At 44.0% G+C, this 24,846-nt stretch overlaps 1 protein-coding gene across 3 annotated transcripts in view; it reads right to left on the bottom strand.

Annotated features, from left to right (window-relative positions):
* LOC139371399 (Rho guanine nucleotide exchange factor (GEF) 3) overlaps nt 1–24,846 on the bottom strand; it is a 93,234-nt gene that overhangs the window by 8,614 nt on the left and 59,774 nt on the right. For 2 of the 3 annotated variants that reach the window (XM_071111788.1, XM_071111790.1), the window contains exons 4-8: nt 7,398–7,505; nt 6,459–6,635; nt 4,733–4,795; nt 3,326–3,422; nt 3,031–3,107 (exon numbers count right to left, since the gene is read on the bottom strand). In XM_071111788.1, the coding sequence (XP_070967889.1) occupies nt 3,031–3,107; nt 3,326–3,422; nt 4,733–4,795; nt 6,459–6,635; nt 7,398–7,505 (522 nt within the window). Of the gene's footprint in view, nt 1–3,030; nt 3,108–3,325; nt 3,423–4,732; nt 4,796–6,458; nt 6,636–7,397; nt 7,506–18,432; nt 18,903–24,846 lie in introns of those variants that run through there. The other variant, XM_071111789.1, reaches the window with a different exon arrangement.

Raw genomic sequence — 24,846 nt, 5'->3', positions numbered from 1 at the left:
AGTCATCCTATTTAGCTTGGCTAGCCTGCCTATTTAGCTTGGCTAGCCTGCCTATTTAGCTTGGCTAGCCTGCCTATTTAGCTAGGCTAGCCTGCCTATTTAGCTAGGCTAGCCTGCCTATTTAGCTAAGCTAGCCTGCCTTTTGGCTAGCCTGCCTATTGGCTAGCCTGTGATCACATTCTCCGTAGCCGATGTGAGTAAAATCTTTAAACAGGTCAACATTTACAGACGGATTACCAGGACTAGTAGTCAGAGCATGTGCTGACCAACTGGCAAGTGTCTTCACTGACATTTTCTACCTGTCCCTGACTGAGTCTGTAATACCTACATGTTTCAAGCAGACCACCATAGTCCCTGTGCCCAAGAACGCCAAAGTAACCTGTCTAAATGACTCTGTACCTGTACCCTCAAAGCTCATCAATAAACTAAGGACCCTGGGATTAAACACCTGCCTCTGCAACTGGATTTTGGACTTCCTGACAGCCGCCCCCAGGTGGTAAGGGTAGGTAACAACACATCTGCCACATGGATCCTCAACACGGAGGCCCCTTAGGAGTGCGTGCTTAGTACCCTCCTGTACTCCCTGTTCACCCATAACTGCGTGGCCAAGCATACTCCAACACCATCATTAAGTTTGCCAACGACACGATGGTGGTAGGCCTGTTCACCACCAATAATGAGACAGCCTATAGGGAGGAGGTCAGAGACCTGGCCGTGTGGTACCACGTGATCAAGACAAAGGAGATGATCGTGGACTACAGGAAAAGGAGGGCCGAGCACGCACCCATTCACATCGACGGAGCTGTAGTGGAGCAGGTTGAGAGGTACAAAATCCTTGGTGTCCACATCACCAACAAACTATCATAGTCCCAAGACAGCTGTAAAGAGGGCACAACAACGCCTATTCCCCTCAATGCCACCCAGGAACTCTATACCAGGCAGTGGGAGAGGAAGGCCCTAAAAATGGTCAAAGACTCCAGCCACTGTAGTCATAGAATGTTGTCTTTTTCTGCAAGGCAGGTGGTACAGGAGAACATGGTCCAGGTTCAAAAGGCTCCTTAACAGCTTCGACCCCCAAGTCACAAGACTGCAGAACAGTTAAATGGCTACCCGGACTATTTGCATTGACCCCCCACCATACAACAAGTCTCTGTGTAGGTCCACCATACAACAAGTCTCTGTGTAGGTCTACCATACAACAAGTCTCTGTGTAGGTCTACCATACAACAAGTCTCTGTGTAGGTCTACCATACAACAAGTCTCTGTGTAGGTCTACCATACAACAAGTCTCTGTGTAGGTCTACCATACAACAAGTCTCTGTGTAGGTCTACCATACAACAGGTCTCTGTGTAGGTCTACCATACAACAAGTCTCTGTGTAGGTCTACCATACAACAAGTCTCTGTGTAGGTCTACCATACAACAAGTATCTGTGTAGGTCTACCATACAACAAGTCTCTGTGTAGGTCTACCATACAACAAGTCTCTGTGTAGGTCTGCCATACAACAAGTCTCTGTGTAGGTCTACCATACAACAGGTCTCTGTGTAGGTCTACCATACAACAAGTCTCTGTGTAGGTCTACCATACAACAAGTCTCTGTGTAGGTCTACCATACAACAAGTCTCTGTGTAGGTCTACCATACAACAAGTCTCTGTGTAGGTCTACCATACAACAAGTCTCTGTGTAGGTCTACCATACAACAGGTCTCTGTGTAGGTCTACCATACAACAAGTCTCTGTGTAGGTCTACCATACAACAAGTCTCTGTGTAGGTCTACCATACAACAAGTCTCTGTGTAGGTCTACCATACAACAAGTCTCTGTGTAGGTCTACCATACAACAGGTCTCTGTGTAGGTCTACCATACAACAAGTCTCTGTGTAGGTCTACCATACAACAAGTCTCTGTGTAGGTCTACCATACAACAAGTCTCTGTGTAGGTCTACCATACAACAAGTCTCTGTGTAGGTCTACCACACAACAAGTCTCTGTGTAGGTCTACCATACAACAAGTCTCTGTGTAGGTCTACCATACAACAAGTCTCTGTGTAGGTCTACCATACAACAAGTCTCTGTGTAGGTCTACCATACAACAAGTCTCTGTGTAGGTCTACCATACAACAAGTCTCTGTGTAGGTCTACCATACAACAAGTCTCTGTGTAGGTCTACCATACAACAAGTCTCTGTGTAGGTCTACCATACAACAAGTCTCTGTGTAGGTCTGCCATACAACAAGTCTCTTCATCTTTGAATGGAGCGCCAGATCTATTCAATATATATATTGTACCTGGTCTACATCACATTGAACACTATAGGAATGTCACTGAGCTGGTGCAGTCAGAACCAGAACAATGTCACAGTGTTAATGTAACCGATAGATAAATGAAGGCCTAAATAAACCAGGTCATCTACCATGGAAATGAAGTAGAATTGGGAAATATGTACTCTATTATGCAACCACATTGACATCTTGTGGAATGGAGTTCAGAGGAGAGGTGGGACTAGGGCAAGAAAACAGCTGAGAAGCAGAGGAGGCTCTCCGCGTTCCTGGCAAGCACGCATTGTTTTCCTCCATAACTACCTAGTGTAAACAGGAAGTAGGGACGGAGGGATGGTAGAGGAGCTGCTCAGCATCCTTACACTAACAAACAGCCCTGGACACACTAACACACTTCACAACACAGCAGAACTAGCCTGGTTCCAGCTCACTGTCCAGCTAAAGTGTTACTGCTCGTATTGTGAGGAAGTTATCGTTTCATGTTAGTTAAGAGCTTTGATTTTAACCTCCACACAGGGTAACCCGACTTCACACCAATAGACGTTTCTCTGGGTCATCAACAGCTACGGTTGTTGTGTGAACCCCTGAGGTCAACTGACCGAGCTCTGAGTACACACACACACACACACACACACACACACACACACACACACACACACACACACACACACACACACACACACACACACACACACACACACACACACACACACACACACACACACACACACACACATCAGGGGTCTTACCCAGTCCACTAGAATGTGTCCCACAGTTTCTGTAGAGCCGTCTGGTTTCCTGGCCTCTCGCAATCGACTCAGCAGATCTGAGGGAGGAGAGGGAGGAGAGGTCTCAGCCTCTGTCTAACGGCTCTTTTAGGTGTAAGAACTTTGTGCGTGTGTGCCTGTGTGTGTGTGCCTGTGTGTGTGTGCCTGTGTGCGTGCGTGACTCTGTGTGTGATGGCTTCTGTGTTTGTGTGAGCCACTGTGTTTCCTTGCAATTCCCTATCCTGTGGTTCTACACTTTGCAAGCTTCCATTCTCACCTTCATGCAACGGAATGAGGGAGTCCAGGGTTCCGAAGATCTGGGTGAGTTCATGCTCTGTCATAATGGACAGCTTCAGCATGGGGTCATGGTACGCCTGCAGGTACAGAGAGAGGAAAACGCTTCAATTAAAACAGTAACAATGAAACCAAACTCGATGTATCCCTTTATATTACTCACGTGCTTCCTTAAAACACGCTTTAGAAGCTTTGAAAGCGGAATCAAGCGTGTCCTCTAAAGATGGAAAAACCCTTGGGGTATTGGCATGTTAATTGGTAGCTTGTGGTGTGGACATCTACAAGTGGTTGACCCAGATAAGTTACTTGAGCCAAGCGTAGATGGATCATATAAACTACACACCCAATATAAGTAAAACAACAGCGCTAAGAAAGGTAACTGCCATCAAATGGGACACGTCCAGAAGATATTAAAGATATTTTCAGAAACAGTATTGGACATAAATAATCTAAACATCTGTTGGTGTCTTGTGGGCATGTTTCAGACAGGCCTTCTAATTTTAACTGTTAAAACTGCGAAGTGATATAGCACTCGATCCCCTCTGGGACTGAGTTTAAGCCTGGGAGAGTGGAAGAGATCTCCAGGAGCAGAGAGAGAGAGAGAGAGAGAGAGAGAGAGAGAGAGAGGGAGAGAGAGAGAGATAGAGAGAGAGACAGGGAGAGAGAGAGAGAGAGAGAGAGAGAGAGAGAGACAGAAACAGAGACAGATGGCAGAGAGAGTGGGCAGAGAGAGAGAGATAGAGAGAGAGACAGAGGACAGAAAGAGAGAGAGAGAGAGAGACAGAGACAGAGACAGATGGCAGAGAGAGTGGGCAAAGAGAGAGAGATAGAGAGAGACAGAGGGCAGAAAGAGAGAGAGAGAGAGACAGAGACAGATGGCAGAGAGAGTGGGCAGAGAGAGAGAGATAGAGAGAGAGACAGAGGACAGAAAGAGAGAGAGAGAGAGAGACTGAGACAGAGACAGATGGCAGAGAGAGTGGGCAAAGAGAGAGAGATAGAGAGAGACAGAGGGCAGAAAGAGAGAGAGACAGAGACAGATGGCAGAGAGAGAGAGATAGAGAGAGACAGAGGGCAGAGAGAGAGAGATAGAGAGAGAGACAGAGGGCAGAAAGAGAGAGAGAGAGAGAGAGAGAGAAAGAAAGAAACAAAGGGCAGAGAGAGAGAGTAAGATGGCAGAGAGAGAGAGAGTAATATGGCAGAGAGAGAGAGAGTAATATGGCAGAGAGAGAGAGAGGGGGGAGAGAGTGTGAGCTACAGTCTTAGGTGTGTGATTGTGGGAGCACTGGGGAAACCGGAGACTGACTGATCACCAGGGTAGAATAACTTAGCTGTGATAGGCTCAATGAAAAGGAAAAAGGGAAATGATCTCGATTGAATAAGCAGCTGGTACCTTCTTGGCCAGCTTCAGATCCTCAATGAGATCCCGCTCGCCCTGAGAAAGCTCAAAGATGGCCTGCAAACACACAGAGGAAGTAAAGACAACATGAGAATGGTGAAACAAGGGTCCTCGTTTAGTCAAACATCTCAGAAAAACAACAAGTTATCAGCTATTCTACCACCATGAACAAATAAAGAACATTGAAAACATATAAACATAATTTCTTTCCTTCTTTCTGTCTTTTTAGAAAAAGGAGTACATGTATGAAATAACAAATGTCAGACTGACAAATCTAAAGGTCTTTGCAGAAAGATGATCTTTCAACACTTAGCCTCTCTAAAGCCACAAGACTTCTGTTATGCACACAGAGAGAAAAGCATAGGACCGCGTTGACCCCTAAAAATGCAATACTTCCCAGTGGACAGCTGGGTTCTGTTGTGAACCCCCTATCCCATATCCCCTGTCCCCTGGGGGGGGGGGGGGGGGGGGGGGGGAGAGGTAGAGGGAGAGCTAGAGAGAGAGGGGGGGAGAGATAGAGGGAGAGCTAGAGAGAGAGGGGGGGAGAGATAGAGGGAGAGCTAGAGAGAGGGGAGAGCTATAGAAAGAGAGTGAACTGAGCTGCACTTCCTAACCTCCTGCCCAATGTATGACCATATTAGAGACACATATTTCCCTCCGATTACACAGATCCTCAAAGAATTAAAAAACAAACCCAATTTTGATAAACTCCCATATCTACTGGGTGAAATTCCACAGTGTGCCATCACAGCAGCAAGATGTGTCACCTGTTGCCACAAGAAAAGGGCAACAAGTGAAGAACAAACACCATTGTAAATACAACCTATATTTATGCTTATTTATTTTCCCTTGTGTACCCTTAACCATCTGTACATTATTACCACACTGTATATATATATATATATATATATGTATAATATGACATTTGTAATGTCTTTATTCTTTTGAAACTTCTGTATGTGTAATGTACTGTTCATTTTTATTGTTTATTTCACTTTTGTACATTATCTACCTCACTTGCTTTGGAAATGTTAACACATGTTTCCCATGCCAATAAAGCCCCTTGAATTGAATTGAATTGAGAGGGGGGAGAGATAGAGGGAGGGGGGAGAGCGAGAGAGGGAGAGAGAGGGGAGAGAGAAAGACAGAGGGAGAGATAGAGTAAGGGGAGAGAGAGAGAAAGATAGAGAGAGGGGATTAGGGAGAGCTAGAGAGAGGGGAGAGAGAGAGAGAGAGAGAGAGAGCGAAAGACAGAGAGGGGTGAGAGAGAAATAAGCAGCTGGGATGTTATTGGAGCCCATCCCTCCACTCCTGACCCTGTTGCTCCTCTGTGAGACATCTGTGGTTTTCCCATCAGTGCTTACCAGGCAGGATCTGCTCATAGACTAGGGAATCTCTCTTTCTGGGTTTGGGTTTTGCCACGGGCACTTCATCTAAGCATATTTCATGCATTCTAGAAGATGTACATCCTTGTTATAACCATGCTATTCTTAGAGTTTAAACACACGCACACAACCTCCAATTTAATCTTAGCTAAACTCCTTGAAATCAAAGCCAGACGAAAACCTTCTGGTCTAAAAGTTGCATTAAACTATACAAGAGCAGTGAGCAGGTATTTTCTATCATTTTGTAACAGTGTTCCCGTGGTAACAGTGTTCCCGTGGTAACAGTGTTCCCGTGGTAACAGTGTTCCTGTGGTAACAGTGAGGAAAAGCCTCACCTCCTGGCGTTTGATTTCCTTAGAGGACAGCATCTGGTGTCCGAGCCGCACGTCAAATGTCTCGCTCCACAGCTTGCTGTCTCGCCGCTTGGTGTTGGCAGGCGGGGCCGGCCGCGTCCATGGTCGAGGAGGCATGAGCGTCTCCGTCCGACTCTCACTGCGGAAGCTGATGGAACGCTGCGGAATAGAAAGAGGCACAAAGATGAGAAAAATTCCCCTTCACAGGACACCAACCCAGATAGGGTATGAAAAGACAATACAAACGCATAGTCTTATGTCTGATATCTGAATGTTACTATAATGTTGTGTGGAGATGATCCTGTCTGCTAGTCAAACCCAGTGTGAAGATAGTGAGATCAGGTTTGAGGCCAAAGCCCTTCACATGCGTACCATAAAGGATGCACCCTGTAGCGCTCTGGTCAAAAGTAGTACCATTTGGGCCTTAATCGTAGAGGCCACGTACCAGTGATTACCAGGCATGAACGTTCCCACCTTTCAATCACTGAGCCTCGTGTTGCATAATAACACCATCCAGAACATATCACAACTCGTTTACGGCCATGACATCACACACCGGTCAGAGGAGGGCTGGCGTACTTAGTGGAAAGTGATTGATTTCTCCGTAGAACATCACCGATTAGCTGGCTATATGGCTGGGCTTTCTGGGACGGCCAAACACACCATCAGCTAAGTTACTTAGTATCATGATCATGATGAGATGATAATGAGACCTTATAAGAGGGTCATACATGCTTATGACAAGCGTTACAATGCATTATAACCTCAGGATGATGTATTAAACCTCTAGGTTGTATCTGTAAAGTGTTACTAATGACGTTAATTAAGCATTTAGTCACTATTTAAATGTACCTGCAGTGGTTGTCCTCTGTGGTCATATTTATCAGTATAGCTATCTTATGATGCGGTGTACTGTTGTACCTGCAGTGTTTGTCCTATGCGCTTCAGAGGAGCAGTCTTGACTGGAGGTATGAGGTTGGCCAACGAGGTGACGCGGGACAGGGGCTTCACCCGCTTGTTACTGGGCTCCTAGAACACAGTAGACACAGAGAGACATCTTGTTGTGAACACACAGTCAGATACAAACATTAACAGCACATAGAGGAAAGAAACATCCCATAAAAGTCAGCATAGATGAAGACAAGATGAGGGAGTAGACTGGTGTGTGAGGCAGATTAAAGACTGGATGCCCTTCATTCTGCATCACTCCATCAGGACAACAGAAGAAGAGATCCACACTCCAGTGGTTGCAGTCAGTCAGAATCATCAGGGGGAAACAGGCTGACGGAAAGAGATGTCTGCAACCTGCAAACCCTCAGCAGCAATAATACTCTACTCTCCCATCCTCAATTTCCTCTCTCCTCTCTCCTGCTCTCTCCTCTCTCCTGCTCTCTCCCTTCTCCTGCTCTCTCCTCTCTCCTGCTCTCTCCTCTCTCCTGCTCTCTCCTCTCTCCTGCTCTCTCCTCTCTCCTGCTCTCTCCCTTCTCCTGCTCTCTCCTCTCTCCTGCTCTCTCCCCTCTCCTGCTCTCACCTCTCTCCTGCTCTCTCCTCTCTCCTGCTCTCTCCTCTCTCCTGCTCTCTCCTGCTCTCTCCCCTCTCCTGCTCTCTCCTCTCTCCTGCTCTCTCCTCTCTCCTGCTCTCTCCCCTCTCCTGCTCTCTCCTGCTCTCTCCTGCTCTCTCCTCTCTCCTGCTCTCGCCTCTCTCCTCCTCTCTCCTGCTCTCTCCTGCTCTCTCCTCTCTCCTTCTCTCTCCTCTCTCCTGCTCTCTCCTCCTCTCTCCTGCTCTCTCCTGCTCTCTCCTCTCTCCTGCTCTCTCCTGCTCTCTCCCCTCTCCTGCTCTCTCCTCTCTCCTGCTCTCGCCTCTCTCCTGCTCTCTCCTCTCTCCTGCTCTCTCCTCTCTCCTGCTCTCGCCTCTCTCCTGCTCTCGCCTCTCTCCTGCTCTCGCCTCTCTCCTGCTCTCTCCTGCTCTCTCCCCTCTCCTGCTATCTCCCCTCTCCTGCTCTCTCCTCTCTCCTGCTCTCTCCTCTCCTGCTCTCTCCTCTCCTGCTCTCTCCTCTCTCCTGCTCTCGCCTCTCTCTTGCTCTCGCCTCTCTCCTGCTCTCTCCTCTCCTGCTCTCTCCTCTCCTGCTCTCTCCTCTATCCTGCTCTCTCCTCTCTCCTGCTCTCGCCTCTCTCCTGCTCTTTCCTCTCTCCTGCCCTCGCCTCTCTCCTGCTCTCTCCTCTCCTGCTCTCTCCTCTCCTGCTCTCTCCTCTCTCATGCTCTTTCCTTTCTCCTGCTCTCTCCTCTCCTGCTCTCTCCTCTCTCCTGCTCTCTCCTTTCTCCTGCTCTCTCTTCTCCAGCTCTCTCCTCTCTCATGTTCTTTCCTCTCTCCTGCTCTCTCCTCTCTCATGTGCTTTCCTCTCTCCTGCTCTTGCCTCTCTCCTGCTCTCTCCTCTCTCCTGCTCTCTCAGGCGCCCTGTGACGTCACTGCAGCTATTTGATCAGTATTTTGGGAAAACAGTATTTTCAGACCGAATACTCCCTCTTCACAATTCACACTCACCTGCTTCACACGTACACACACACACACACACACACACACACACACACACACACACAGACAGACAGACAGACAGACAGACAGACAGACAGACAGACAGACAGACAGACAGACAGACAGACAGACAGACAGACAGACAGACAGACAGACAGACAGACAGACAGACTCCTCTATAAAGTGCACTACTTTTGACCATGTCCCCATATGGCTGTGGTCTAAAGTAGTGCACTATATAGGTCAGTGTTTCCCAACCCTGGTCCTCCAGAACCCCCAACAGATTGTATTGTAACCCTGGTCCTCCAGAACCTCCAACAGACTGTATTGTAACCCTGGTCCTCCAGAACCCCCAACAGATTGTATTGTAACCCTGGTCCTCCAGAACCTCCAACAGATTGTATTGTAACCCTGGTCCTCCAGAACCCCCAACAGTTTGTATTGTAACCCTGGTCCTCCAGAACCCCCAACAGACTGTATTGTAACCCTGGTCCTCCAGAACCTCCAACATATTGTATTGTAACCCTGGTCCTCCAGAACCCCCAACAGATTGTATTGTAACCCTGGTCCTCCAGAACCCCCAACAGTTTGTATATTAACCCTGGTCCTCCAGAACCCCCAACAGACTGTATTGTAACCCTGGTCCTCCAGAACCCCCAACAGACTGTATTGTAACCCTGGTCCTCCAGAACCCCCAACAGATTGTATTGTAACCCTGGTCCTCCAGAACCTCCAACATATTGTATTGTAACCCTGGTCCTCCAGAACCCCCAACAGATTGTATTGTAACCCTGGTCCTCCAGAACCCCCAACAGATTGTATTGTAACCCTGGTCCTCCAGAACCCCCAACAGATTGTATTGTAACCCTGGTCCTCCAGAACCCCCAACAGTTTGTATTGTAACCCTGGTCCTCCAGAACCCCCAACAGTTTGTATATTAACCCTGGTCCTCCAGAACCCCCAACAGTTTGTATATTAACCCTGGTCCTCCAGAACCCCCAACAGTTTGTATATTAACCCTGGTCCTCCAGAACCCCCAACAGACTGTATTGTAACCCTGGTCCTCCAGAACCCCCAACAGACTGTATTGTAACCCTGGTCCTCCAGAACCCCCAACAGACTGTATTGTAACCCTGGTCCTCCAGAACCCCCAACAGATTGTATTGTAACCCTGGTCCTCCAGAACCTCCAACATATTGTATTGTAACCCTGGTCCTCCAGAACCCCCAACAGATTGTATTGTAACCCTGGTCCTCCAGAACCCCCAACAGATTGTATTGTAACCCTGGTCCTCCAGAACCCCCAACAGATTGTATTGTAACCCTGGTCCTCCAGAACCCCCAACAGTTTGTATTGTAACCCTGGTCCTCCAGAACCCCCAACAGTTTGTATATTAACCCTGGTCCTCCAGAACCCCCAACAGTTTGTATATTAACCCTGGTCCTCCAGAACCCCCAACAGTTTGTATATTAACCCTGGTCCTCCAGAACCCCCAACAGACTGTATTGTAACCCTGGTCCTCCAGAACCCCCAACAGTTTGTATATTAACCCTGGTCCTCCAGAACCCCCAACAGACTGTATTGTAACCCTGGTCCTCCAGAACCCCCAACAGATTGTATTGTAACCCTGGTCCTCCAGAACCCCCAACAGACTGTATTGTAACCCTGGTCCTCCAGAACCCCCAACAGTTTGTATATTAATTCTGGTCTTCCAGAACCCCCAACAGTTTGTATTGTAACCCTGGTCCTCCAGAACCCCCAACAGTTTGTATATTAACCCTGGTCCTCCAGAACCCCCAACAGACTGTATTGTAACCCTGGTCCTCCAGAACCCTCAACAGATTGTATTGTAACCCTGGTCCTCCAGAACCCCCAACAGTTTGTATATTAACCCTGGTCCTCCAGAACCCCCAACAGACTGTATTGTAACCCTGGTCCTCCAGAACCCCCAACAGATTGTATTGTAACCCTGGACAAATACACCGGATTGAAACAAATTATGTTGTTTCAATACTACTTACGCAACAACAGACTGGCTGAATTTAGCTCTAGGACCTCAAGGCTCTGCTACTCTGGCATAAAACACACAATCTGTTCTGCTGTTTTAAATTGACTTGCCAATCAATGTCATTATCAACAGCAGCAGCTCCCTCAGTCATTTAGTACATCCCCTGTCTCACTGAGAGGCTCTGATCTCTACAGGGGAGATAGATAGTACAGAGCTAGTAGAGACTGATCTCTACAGGGCAGATAGATAGTACAGAGCTAGTAGAGACTGATCTCTACAGGGCAAATAGATAGTACAGAGCTAGTAGAGACTGATCTCTACAGGGCATATAGATAGTACAGAGCTAGTAGAGTGATCTCTACAGGGCAGATAGATAGTACAGAGCTAGTAGAGACTGATCTATACAGGGCAGATAGATAGTACAGAGCTAGTAGAGACTGATCTCTACAGGGCAGATAGATAGTACAGAGCTAGTAGAGACTGATCTCTACAGGGCAGATAGATAGTACAGAGCTAGTAGAGACTGATCTCTACAGGGCATTTAGATAGTACAGAGCTAGTAGAGTGATCTCTACAGGGCAGATAGATAGTACAGAGCTAGTAGAGACTGATCTATACAGGGCAGATAGATAGTACAGAGCTAGTAGAGACTGATCTCTACAGGGCAGATAGATAGTACAGAGCTAGTAGAGACTGATCTCTACAGGGCAGATAGATAGTACAGAGCTAGTAGAGACTGATCTCTACAGGGCAGATAGATAGTACAGAGCTAGTAGAGGTATGACGAAAGACATATCAGACTATAGGAAAAGTTATCACCTGTTATCTGTTTACCACTTCATCAACTGATTAGATACAATAGAGTGTATCGCTCTTTCAAATGTTGTCTTCCTTTGTGTGTTTGACCTCATAAACCCTGAACTGTCTTTTCCAATGTCTACTTTTCTTTCCTTTCGTTTTATTATATCTTTCGACTTGCACAAACAGACAAATTCAGACACATGGTTTGGTTGTTCTAAAAAAGAACAGATGTATAAACAAACCTTGCATAATTATCTAGGTCTCTCATATGCAAAGCTGCAGGAAGTAGGGGTTCTGAGTGTGCTGCAGGAAGTAGGGGTTCTGAGTGTGCTGCAGGAAGTAGGGGTTCTGAGTGTGCTGCAGGAAGTAGGGGTTCTGAGTGTGCTGCAGGAAGTAGGGGTTCTGAGTGTGCTGCAGCACCCCCTGAAAAATAAGAATTAAAAAATTATATTAATACAAATATATTTCACAAAAGTAGTGCACTGAGCTTTTACTAGTCCTGTATTAGCAGACCGATATAGCCGTCTGTAGTGCTGGCAAAATGCCCCCCGCCCTCAAGCATCTTCCCGGGGCTATGTCTATATAAAGCCCGATCTCAGAAAATCTCCTAATAATATCCTTCAACTTAACACCTGTTGGAACTGTATATTATGTTTCTATACTGGGCTGATCAAACTGGCCCACGGGAGTTATGTTAATCACATCTCAACATGAGAGCAGCAATACAGCACCACACACACACACACACACACACACACACACACACACACACACACACACACACACACACACACACACACACACACACACACACAGACACACACACACACACACACACGCACACACGCACACACGCACACACACACACACACACCGAGGGTGAGATTAGGCCGTGGCGTGGGGCCCACAGCTCAATATGTCCTGATGTCGGTCTGAACATGCCTCCAAGCTGCCTGTCCTGGATTGGAACTAGTAAATCAATGCACATAGTTTTTACATAGGTTTTACGTGTTGGTTAATTACATGGTGGTGGAACACCAGATTTACAACACTGTAACACACTTCATTGTGTTCTCGTATCTCTTGTGCCTGTGATAACGCAAATAATTAGGGGGAAATCCAGCAGCAATGAAGAGTTTTGTGGCAACTTTAATTTATTTATAAAAACAACTTGTCTGTATATCACATCAACAAAAAAGCAGTCATCGATACCCAGCGTTAGTGTCACAAAGATCTCACAGAAAAGAGCTGTGTGTGTGTGTGTGTGTGTGTGTGTGTGTGTGTGTGTGTGTAGGGGGTGGGGTGGGACTATACCACGCTACAGAAGTGATTTGTTTATAAACGTCAACATTTATTTTAGATACACTCACCTCCTCATTTTTTACATAAACAAAAGCAAACATTCAACCTGGTTTATCTGTAGGCCTATATTTCCTCCCAACTACGCACAGAACTGCTACAACCACCACTCAAATCGGACTCAAAATTCTAGCCACTTTAATCATTTAAAATTGGATGTAATAAATGTATCACTGGTCACTTTATAAACAATGTCACTTTATATAATGTTTACATACACTACATTACTCATCTCATATGTATATGCTGTACTCTATGCCATCTACTGCATCTTGCCATCTTGATGTAATGTATCACTAGCCACTTTAAACAATGCCACTTCATATAATGTTTTCATACCCTACATTACTCATCTCATATGTATATACTGTACTCTATGCCATCTACTGCATCTTGCCTATGCCGTTCGGACATCGCTCAACCATAAAAATATATGTACATATTCTTATTCATTCCTTTACACTTGTGTGTATAAAGTAGTTGTTGTGAAATTGTTAGATTACTTGTTAGATTTTACTGCATGGTCGGAACTAGAAGCACAAGCGTTTCGCTACACTCGCATTATCATCTGCTAACCATGTGTATGTGACCAATAAAATTGTATTTGATTTTATTTACTAAAATTGAAAGAATTATGATGAGAAAATGTGTTACGTATTCAGGCACTTAAAAATACTTCATCAGAATTTTTCAGCTGATAAACTTGCTCATTGAAACGTCGATAAAACACAACAAAAAAACAGATTTCAGTCAGAACACCTAGTTCTTCCCGGTGAGGTGAGTCAGAGACTAATAGGTTGGCACTAATCGCAGCTTATGTTCTGTTCATAGTTCATACAATCAGTAAAGCACTGCCTGTCCTGGCTGGACTCCTATCTCCCTGTCACAGCCAAAGCTGACATCCTGTCTGGCTGGCAAACTAACGCTATCCAGACGTGGCTGCCAGGTTCCCGGGCCTCGTGGGGCCTACAAACGCTTGTCACTGTAGTGGTACCCTGGATGGTACCACCTTTGAACCTTTAGTTATAGGTACATAATTGTACCCTTGCAGTTCGTACCTTAAAAGAGACAATAGTGTACCGTAGGGGACATTGGAAAATGTAAAACAATTGCCTTTTTAGGGTAGCACTGTTGAGTGTAAAACATTATTTGCATATTTCCCAGAGTGCCATGTAAGCGAAATGTTTAGTTACCAGTACCACCCATGACTGTGTTTGCTAGTGACAGAGACATGGTCGTTGCATTCAATGACTTTCAGTCCTGTAGCTTTTCTGCAAAATGAGTGCATAAGAGAATATTTTATAATTGAAATTAAACTCTTTATGACAATGTATTACATATAAAGGCCTTACTTTCACAGTCTAGCTTTACCCAGTGATCTGAAACTTATCGGGCAAATCACAATACCCTGGCTTGCAAAGTGTTATGTAATTCCTACAGAAAGGCATAAAGAGTTAGGATTTTAAAAATATTTAAAAAACACTTTTAATAACACGCAACCTGCATTTACAATGACTGCCAAGGTAGGGAAAATTGATAAAGGAGACTACCTAAACTATTTTAACAAGTCCCATGCGGCTCAGTTGGTAGAGCATGTCACTTGCAATGCTGGGATTGTGGGTTTGATTCCCACAGAGGACCAGTACAAACAATGTATGAAAATGTATATGCTCACTACTGTATGTTGCTCTAGATAAGAGTGTCTGCTAAATTACTAAAATGTAAGTAACGGGTGCAATAAGTCCAACTACTAACAGATTAGTTTAGAAATGTGCTATTTATCTTTGTGTGGCTCAAGACTAATCAATGTGTCTGCAAAAACACACATTGAAATAAACAATTCAAAAATTCCAGGTACAATGGAGCATGCTGGGAAATTGAAAATGATGGACGTGGTTTAAGAGAGTGATGTTGTACCTCTATATTCAAAATATTGGGTACAAAAATGCACCATTATACAAGATTATCTGCACATCTACCCTAAAATATACCGAACACTACCAAGTGAGGTTATATGTGGGGCAATTCCACGATATCAGAGAGATGCTGAGACTAAGATTTTTCACTTTAAAATGTATGTCAAACAAAAAACAATGATTGCAAAGTCAAACAAGCAAATCCATTCACAAGGACAACTTCTAACAATTTTCCAAAACCGTCATTCTGTTACCAAACTTTGCATCTGCACTGTTCTTCAAATAAATGTGTTTTTGTCAAATGTTTAGTGGAAATTGAGTTGTATGGCTTGTTCAACATTGCAATCATTGGTTTTTATTTGAGTCTCAGTATCACTCTGTTACCGTGGAATTGCCCCTATGTACCTCTAAAAATATATTATGTCTAAATAGATATTTTTGTACCCGCGGGAACAATAATGTCCCTTAACCCTTTTTTTCTGAGAATGTAGTGAATTCTTGATGACTGATTTCAGATTCAGGTTGAATCCATGAGCTGACTAGGTGAAAAAGCTGTTGATGTGCCCTTGAACAAGGCACTTAACCCTATTTGCTCTGAATAAGAGCATATTCTAAATGACTGAAATGAAAAATGAGTTATTAAGTAACTAAGAACAAATGCTCAACGTAAAGTATCTAAATAAATGGGACTTCTCTTGAAATGCTCAACGTAAAGTATCGAAATAAATGGGACTTCTCTTGCAATTTCCAGGTTGGTCAGAAATCCTGTATGTAACATTCAGAATCCTGTTATAACAACCATGAATAAAAGAGTTACAGTATGTAACATTTTTCAAGATGAAAGAGTACTACCATACTCAGGGTCAGCTAGAGATGTTGCCAGGAAGTGTAAGTACCGGTGGGTCAATAAATAATATTCCCAAGGCCCAGAGAGTGACTTAGAAGGCAGCGAGAGAGAAACAGATGTGTTGAAAGTAATGGTTTTAGAAGATTTAGGTTGGTAACAACAACATGGAAGAACAGGACTGCAGGCAACTGATCCGACAGAGGAAAAAGGCTGTGAGGCTGGGAGGGGACGAGAGCAGCGAGGTGAGGTGCTGACTCTCTGGGAAAGCTATATATGAGCTGATCTGTGTGTGTGCTAATGATCAGCTACCCGGGACAGATGGCTTGTCGTCCACATTCAACTCTCTTCTCTCCTCTCTTTCCTCACAGTCTTGTCTTTATTTCTTGTGCTTTTCCCCCTCCCTCACTCCCTCCCTCCCTCTTCCCAGAACTTTCTGGTGTCTGACCAGACACTGTGTGACTCTCATGTCAGAGGCTGCTGACACAGGGCTCCACAGTAGCTTAGCTGTACGTCTGAGCTTCCTGTTAGAATGAGCAATAGGAACACTCATGTTGTGTGGTGGGGGGTCTCAGTCCCCGTCCCTGCCCCCGACCCAACATTGCCACAGGGGTGTTCTCTCTACTGTTATAAAGGCCAGGGTCTTAGTAGTCCTTCCGTGAAAACATGACTATTCCTTACTACAGTATTGACCAGATAGGAGTCTTGACTTTTCAAAGACAAAGACTTGGGGGCAGACAGCTTGAATTAGTACTGTATCGTCATGCTGCATTGACTCACTGTATCAGAGTCAGACCATCTTTTATACAGGAAGGCACTTAACCCTAATTGCTCCAGTAAGACGCTCTGGATAAATGACTTTTAAATGACTCAAATGTCAAATGTCAAATGAAACAAACACTTCAGTCAAGTTTCATATGGCCAGAAATGGTAGCATTCACCATCATAATAACAAAAGTAGTAATTCAACATCCACCTCATAATCTGCAGTGTAAAAGTGGAATGAGCACATTATGTTCTCTCATAGTACCTGGATTAACGCACCAGACAGAATAGACTTTTTAATTCCCAATTTAATTATTTGATATTATTTGTATTTGGTCCTGGTAGCTAGAATAGCTAGAATAGAATAGAATAGCTAGAATATAATAGAATAGCTAGAATAGCTAGAATAGAATAGAATAGCTAGAATAGAATAGAATAGCTAGAATATAATAGAATAGCTAGAATAGCTAGAATATAATAGAATAGCTAGAATAGCTAGAATAGAATAGAATAGCTAGAATAGAATAGAAAAGCAGCATAATTTGGCTTAGACCACTCACGTCAGTCCTATCCCAATAAATCATTCATCCTAACAGCTGTATTCATGAGATGTTGGCTACTGTCCAATGACATGTCGCTGTGAGACCCATTTACCTCCACACAGCTAGCAAGATCAAACATCTTCCCGGTCACTCTACCATCAATCAGCTGGGAATTGTGAACGTCTAAGCTCTCCAGTTCAACGTCACAACACCTCTACGCTGCTTCTCTTATAGAACATAAGAGAAGGTGCAACAACAAACCTCCGGCCATAGATGAGAAAGAAACCATTTATTCAAGTCTACGATCGTCATCTTGTAACAGATCCCGTGATGTGTGTGTGATATTTTAAAGGGTGCCACTCCGTTCTCTTCTCATGCCCCCAAGGGTAGTTCGTACTGTATATCTGTGAAGAAAGCTGAGCACAGCTTTTGACTGACTCATCTGTGACAGAACAGCTAAAGAGACTTGAATAAAAGGTCACCGTGTTCACCAGTATGAAACGCTGAAGGTACAAAACATTATAAATGAAATAACTATGTGAAATCGGCTGGTTAAGTTGAGAAGTTAAAATGAAGAGACAGAACACACCACAGCACAGCAGAGCAGAGCAAACATCAGCTGTGCAATGCCTGAGACTTCTGCTCTGATGTGAATGGTTTGAACCCTGGTCTTCTACTTGCCGTGACTGTGTTAACCTGCTGAGCTAAAGTCTAGAGTAGACATTAGACAACCGGTCTCAGGCAAAGATTTTACTCATGACTCATTTAACTTCCTCAAACTACTTTTGGGTAAACATTTACATAATAGGACCTCAGCAATGCATTTATATACAAAATAATACTCCATACTTCAAAAGCAATAATAACACTAATAACAATGGGATTCACATGACAAATAGTTGTGCAATCATCAGTACAAATGTGGCATTAAATGTCCTCAAATCCTTCAGCCGATACTATTTTGTCAACATTCCATAAGTGACTGCATTCAACTTTTGCAACATTGTTTTATTAAATATCCACAACAACCCAGTATGCACATCACTCACTGTCAGTGTTGCCTCCACTTAGTGCATGCATGCTCAATTTATTTAGAGAGAAAAAAATTCGCGGTGTGCACACTGCAATAAATTAATGCAATTTATGAGAGTTATATCGCATATTAGACTCCCTACATGATCTACATACCTCCACTTCTTTAGCCGGATGGATGTTGCTGCTGACTGTCTGCACCTCCGGAGAGCAGTTCGCCCTCTTCACGACGAGGTAATACTGGTAATCCTTGGCCACCACCATGCTGTCACTTTCCCCGGCCAGAGAGCTTGTGAATGCGGCAGGGTAGTCACAGACACGGTCTAGTCTTCCAGCAGCTACTGTGCTCGCCAGGGCTGCTCGAAGTCAAGTTCCACTAATGTAAAATCGAACAGCTCTTCCTGCCAACTCATCCCCGGCGCGTCGTGTCCGTCTACTCTGCTGCTGTGAAAACCGCGACTGCCAGTAGCGAGAGCCTCTGTTTTGGTAGTCAAAAATGATCCTGCGGTGCGGTCTCAGCGTGTATTGGTATCTCACGCGAAACGAAAGCGCTGCGCACTGGAGAAAAATAACCCCTTCACCACATTAACCAAATTCGAGTTGCAGAATGTGTGCACATTGTGCATTATTAGGGGCAGTTCGAAATGTAGGGAGGGGGGGTAAAATAAAATGCACCCCCATCCCCAGCATTAAACATATGACCCTCCCCCTCAAAAGTAAAAAATGAATTGCACAACCTCCACCCTCATATAGAATTAACTCAAAATAATGTTTGCGACAACACATAACTAAAACTGTAGTGACCCTGTGTTTATAAGCGTGGATATTATCATATGACTACTTGGGCGCATATGTGGCCACATTATTATAGGAAGACTTGGGAGAATGATGATCCGCCACAGACAGCACATCTCAGAATCAGAACTTAAAGTACAGCCAGACAGGTCCGCTTCTGTGTTTTTCTAGACCTTAGAAACTGTCGAGAGTATACCCACGACTGATCCAAGTGGACCCAAATGGAATGAAATATTCAAATCACAGGGCTTTTGTGCGGTTATTCTATTGATATTTTCAATGTAGTTTACAGCCTAGAGTAGAATTCTACTCACTTGAAAAGAATGACGCAATTATTTATTGCATTGTGGTGTTGTAGGATAGTCTAGGTAGGATAAGGGTATTGTCCATAAACAGGATAAATAGGGGATATTTTTGAGCTGCGTGTCTCATGTCTTCACTGTTCTTTCATGAACAATGACACAGCTGGCCTCTGCTTATATTGAACTTTGGTGCAGCTTTGAATGATTTTATGTGTGGTATGATACTAGTTAGCCTATTGCCGATCTGGACAAACGATCCATCTAGCACTATTGTCACTAAGAATGATGATTGGATGGCAGGATAGACAGTCTATCCTATATGGACCTGTGGTATAGTTAGTGCGCGGATAAGTGTAGCGCATAAGGGAAGTACCAAAACACATTGATATAAGGGAGGCACATGCACGGAGATCAGGAAATCTGTCAAGGATGGAAGAACTGATATAGTAAAACATGCAAAAGTGCGAATGTAAACCAGGGGTAAAATGCACTACCTTCCACCGTGCCCCAAAAAAACCCACACAACGCTGCCCAAAGCAAATAAAAACAAGTTTGATAACCCTCCCCTATTTTGGGAACCCCCTCACTCACCAACACAGTACATTTCAAACTGTCCCTTATTCTTCCTAAAGCACTGCAGGTCCTGTGATTGGCTCATTCAACTTTTATTTTTCTATTGGTACCATTTTAAATGTCAAGGTCACACGGACAAATACAGTGAAATGCCTTTCTTGCAAACTCAAAACTCAACAATGCAATAATCAACTTGAAACATATCCTCTGTTAGGATAGACTCTCATGCCATGCACACCTCTCCCCTGACCACGTTTGAATGAACTCTGTGTGTTCTGTGCAGTATGGAAAAGCCATTTTATTCTATTTAAAGTTCCTCAGAAAAAGCCTTGGAACATAAACCCTGAGTCCTAACTCTGACTGCTCCACCTGGGGTGCATGCTGTGTTTTATGATTTGGTCAAATTATAGAAATAAAAACAGAGAAAGCATTGCCTTTCCTGCTGCTGATCTAGTGGCTTCATGGATGGATGGATGGAATGCTATTAATATTATATTAATAAACATTACTTAAAAAACCTGCTAAAAATCTGGTATTTCTATGTCAAACGGTTTTGTTATATTTCAGTCTTCTTCCATGTATATAAAGTGTAACATTGGGATGCAAACTCAAAATTCACCTCTATATCTGACATGGTACAGGTGTCTTTTTTTTAAGCCCATAACCATGTGTGTGAGGTGTATACTTTTCTTTCAGAGTAGATTTGTTTAAGACTACCAAGAAACACTCTGTGTGACCCTGATTTAGCCCACTGCTGTAAAAGGTCCATTAAATCCCCAGCAGCTCCCTGTGCACAGTGCAGACTCCTGGTTCAGAAAGCAGAGGTGGGGCCTTGCATGTTGTGTTTTATGATTTGTTTAAGTAATGGTGATCCACAGCAGCGGTTCCCAAATCCAGTTTCAGACCAGCAGGAAATGGATCCCACTTTAAAGAGTGTTTGTTCTGGAGGGGTTGAGAAGTTCCTGGCTTTGTGTTTTCCTATAAGACCAGGGATGTGTGTAGGCTAGGGCCTAGGCCAGGGGGAGGAAAGTGTGTTTTGTGTGTGTGTGTGTGTGTGTGTGTGTGTGCGTGGACCAGCCTAGCCCCTGTCAGTCCTCTCCCCTCACACTCGAGCCAAGCTACTGCCTGGCTGTAAACAAACACTGGCTTTCACATTGTCACTCAGTGAAGTGTCACTCAAACCTAAGGGCCCCCTGGCCCGCATATTTCAAAACACTGGAGGCCTTAGTTCCAGTTCCATCCACGGTGCCAACAATCGTACAATAGAAAATAGAGTTGGTCTATCCTGACCTGGCTGGGAACTGTATTATAGGTCCAACTAACTCACTGACCCCTGGATTATGTCTGGGTCCAACCTGTTTGTTCCAAGATATATTATAGTTTCCTGTTGTTCAGTAATAAATAAATAGGTCAATGGATATTACAGGTGTACGTTGACTGACGTAAATACAAACAGGATATAGGTGCTATATGAAAACTAAAACGGAGCCCAACTGAAAGGATACTACCATAATCAAACATGACTTTGTATGGTACATGGAAGTGCTCGGTTTGGCTTATGAATGTGTTATGTTGTCCTTAGTCCATAAGAGAAATATAAGCACCATTATTATTATGTAGATACTCTTCAAATAAAGTTTGACGGATACAACTAATATACTATCCATGTCATGCCAATGCATAGTGACCCAGTCGGATCTGCTGTTGTTCAATCTATTGGAAATCCACATGGGGACTTCTAATTAGTGTATTACTATGCTGATCATTTAAACAACTTTTTTAGTAACTTAGCAGACGCTCAATTTACACGAGCAATTAGGGTTAAGTGCCCTGCTCAAGGGCACGGTGACATATTTTTCACCTAATCAGATCAGGGGTTTGAACCAGCAACCTTGTGGTTACTGGCCCAACCTCTTAACTGCAACCATCTGGCAGCAGTTGGCATCACTGTGAGCATGGTGTTGAAGTAACTCCGAGGATGACATTTTTTCTTGGCATCACAATACAGGATGAAAATAAAAAAAACTAGAGAGTAGAACTACATCTGCCATGCGACAATTTCCTCATATTTACAACAACTATTTTTATTTATTTTACCTCTATTTAACTAGGCAAGTCAGTTAATAATAACTAATTCTTATTTTCAATGACGGCCTAGGAACAGTGGGTTAACTGCCTGTTCAGGGGAAGAACGACAGATTTGTACCTTGTCAGCTCAGGGGTATGAACTTGCAACCTTCTGGTTACTAGGCCAACGCTCTAACCACTAGGCTACCCTGCCACCGTCAACTTCTCATCAATCTATTTTTGCGCTACTTTTTTGTGTCATTTCTTGCTTATCCATTTTCTAATCTGTTGTGTGTTTTAAAATAAACGTATAGACGACGGCCCTATTCTGGTGCACACCCGGGTGGCAGGAAACTCTGCATCAACACCTAAAAATGACACCTCGCAATAGACTCACCACAGAATTTACACCCTTTGTTCTGGTAAAGAAAGATGAGATGAGAGGAGAATGATGAGAGGAGAATGATGAGAGGACAGAAAGATAAACAGTGATGTTTTTTAAATGGGCTAGGGGGGAGGGCGGTTGTGTTTGTATGTGTGTGTGTGTGTGTGAGTGAGTGAGTGTGTTTGTGTGTCAGGGTTCAGATGTCAAGACTGCTACACGGGTCAACGACTCTGAAAGTCAGAATAGAATCTATCCAGCTCCCAGTATCACGTGTGAACTTTCAACTTCAATACGGACACTAAACAAACCAGGTTAGGTTAATACAGCAGATCAATAAATTACATCCAATAGATTTTTTTGTGATTTTAATGTTCATTGTTGGCATTCAGTTATGTGCGATATCTAAGAGACATAAGAGATATATTTTTGTTCCCACTCTTTTCAGGTCCCCCAGGCCCTACGCTGATACACATCTGCCCTCAGCTGATGTGCTTTAGCCCAAAAGAACATGAATCTTACATAATTGTTGCATTTGTTTTATATACTTATTTAGTTTTATAAATCTGCAAACCAGATTTACCTTAAAAAGAGGGGAAATTCCATGTGCCTTAAAAAGAAGGGTGAATAGCGGTAATGAATAGCGGAGTGAATAGCGGAGTGAATAGCGGTAATGAATAGCGGAGTGAATAGCGGAGTGAATAGCGGTAATGAATAGCAGAGTGAATAGCGGAGTGAATAGCGGTAATGAATAGCGGAGTGAATAGCGGTAATGAATAGCGGAGTGAATAGCGGAGTGAATAGCGGTAATGAATAGCGGTAATGAATAGCGGAGTGAATAGCGGTAATGAATAGCGGAGTGAATAGCGGAGTGAATAGCGGTAATGAATAGCAGAGTGAATAGCGGAGTGAATAGCAGAGTGAATAGCGGAGTGAATAGCGGTAATGAATAGCGGAGTGAATAGCGGTAATGAATAGCGGAGTGAATAGCGGAGTGAATAGCGGTAATGAATAGCGGAGTGAATAGCGGGAATGAATAGCGGTAATGAATAGCGGAGTGAATAGCGGTAATGAATAGCGGAGTGAATAGCGGTAATGAATAGCGGTAATGAATAGCGGAGTGAATAGCGGTAATGAATAGCGGAGTGAATAGCGGTAATGAATAGCGGAGTGAATAGCGGTAATGAATAGCGGTAATGAATAGCGGAGTGAATAGCGGTAATGAATAGCGGAGTGAATAGCGGTAATGAATAGCGGTAATGAATAGCGGAGTGAATAGCGGTAATGAATAGCGGAGTGAATAGCGGTAATGAATAGCAGAGTGAATAGCGGTAATGAATAGCGGAGTGAATAGCGGTAATGAATAGCGGAGTGAATAGCGGAGTGAATAGCGGTAATGAATAGCGGAGTGAATAGCGGTAATGAATAGCGGAGTGAATAGCGGTAATGAATAGCAGAGTGAATAGCGGTAATGAATAGCGGAGTGAATAGCGGTAATTAATAGCGTAGTGAATAGCGGTAATGAATAGCGGAGTGAATAGCGGGAATGAATAGCGGTAATGAATAGCGGAGTGAATAGCGGTAATGAATAGCGGAGTGAATAGCGGTAATGAATAGCGGAGTGAATAGCGGTAATTAATAGCGTAGTGAATAGCGGTAATGAATAGCGGAGTGAATAGCGGGAATGAATAGCGGTAATGAATAGCGGAGTGAATAGCGGAGTGAATAGCGGAGTGAATAGCGGTAATGACGTATGATAATTTGAGTCAGTAGATTAAATAATACATGTTATCCAATAGCTTACCTTCGTCTGAATTAAGAAACATGAGTTACATATTTCAAAACTATTTTTAGCAAGTGATGTTTTTTTCCCTTAGTAGCCCTTTCCACTTACAGCCCCCGTCATTCTGTTTAAAATTACATTTTTTGTAATTAACACGCAGTGGCTGTACAGTAGCATGCTATACATGGACGTCAGAGCTCAGGTTCTCCGCTACACCCCCTAATCGGCATACTTTTGCACATTTGTTGTTGTCTGAGTGAGGGAAATGCTGTAAGTCAAGAGGAGTCGATGTGTTCTGAAAGATGAGACATTGAGGATTATAATAAATAAATAACACCCATGAGTCCAAGTGTTTAAATTGTGCCGCATTAAGCAATAACAATAAAGGTCTGGCAGCAGCAGATGTGATGTGTGTGTGGATGAGGGTATATCTGTGTGAGTGAGTGAGTGAGTGAGTGAGTGAGTGAGTGAGTGAGTGAGTGAGTGAGTGAGTGAGTGAGTGCATGTGTGCTAAGGTGCTGAGAGTCAGTGCTGGTGATCAGTCCAGGTCATGTGTTCAGCAGTCTGATGGCTTGTAGATATACACTGTCTCTGAGACTGTTGGTATCAGACCTGCTGCTCGACGGTAAGGGAGTCATTTACAGTATCAACGTTTATGATCGTTGTGT

This window comes from Oncorhynchus clarkii, chromosome 17 (assembly GCF_045791955.1).
Source record: "Oncorhynchus clarkii lewisi isolate Uvic-CL-2024 chromosome 17, UVic_Ocla_1.0, whole genome shotgun sequence".
Lineage (NCBI taxonomy): Eukaryota > Metazoa > Chordata > Actinopteri > Salmoniformes > Salmonidae > Oncorhynchus > Oncorhynchus clarkii.
The sequence above is the reverse complement of the archived record's forward strand: the minus strand, read 5'-3'. Positions and strand labels throughout refer to the sequence as shown.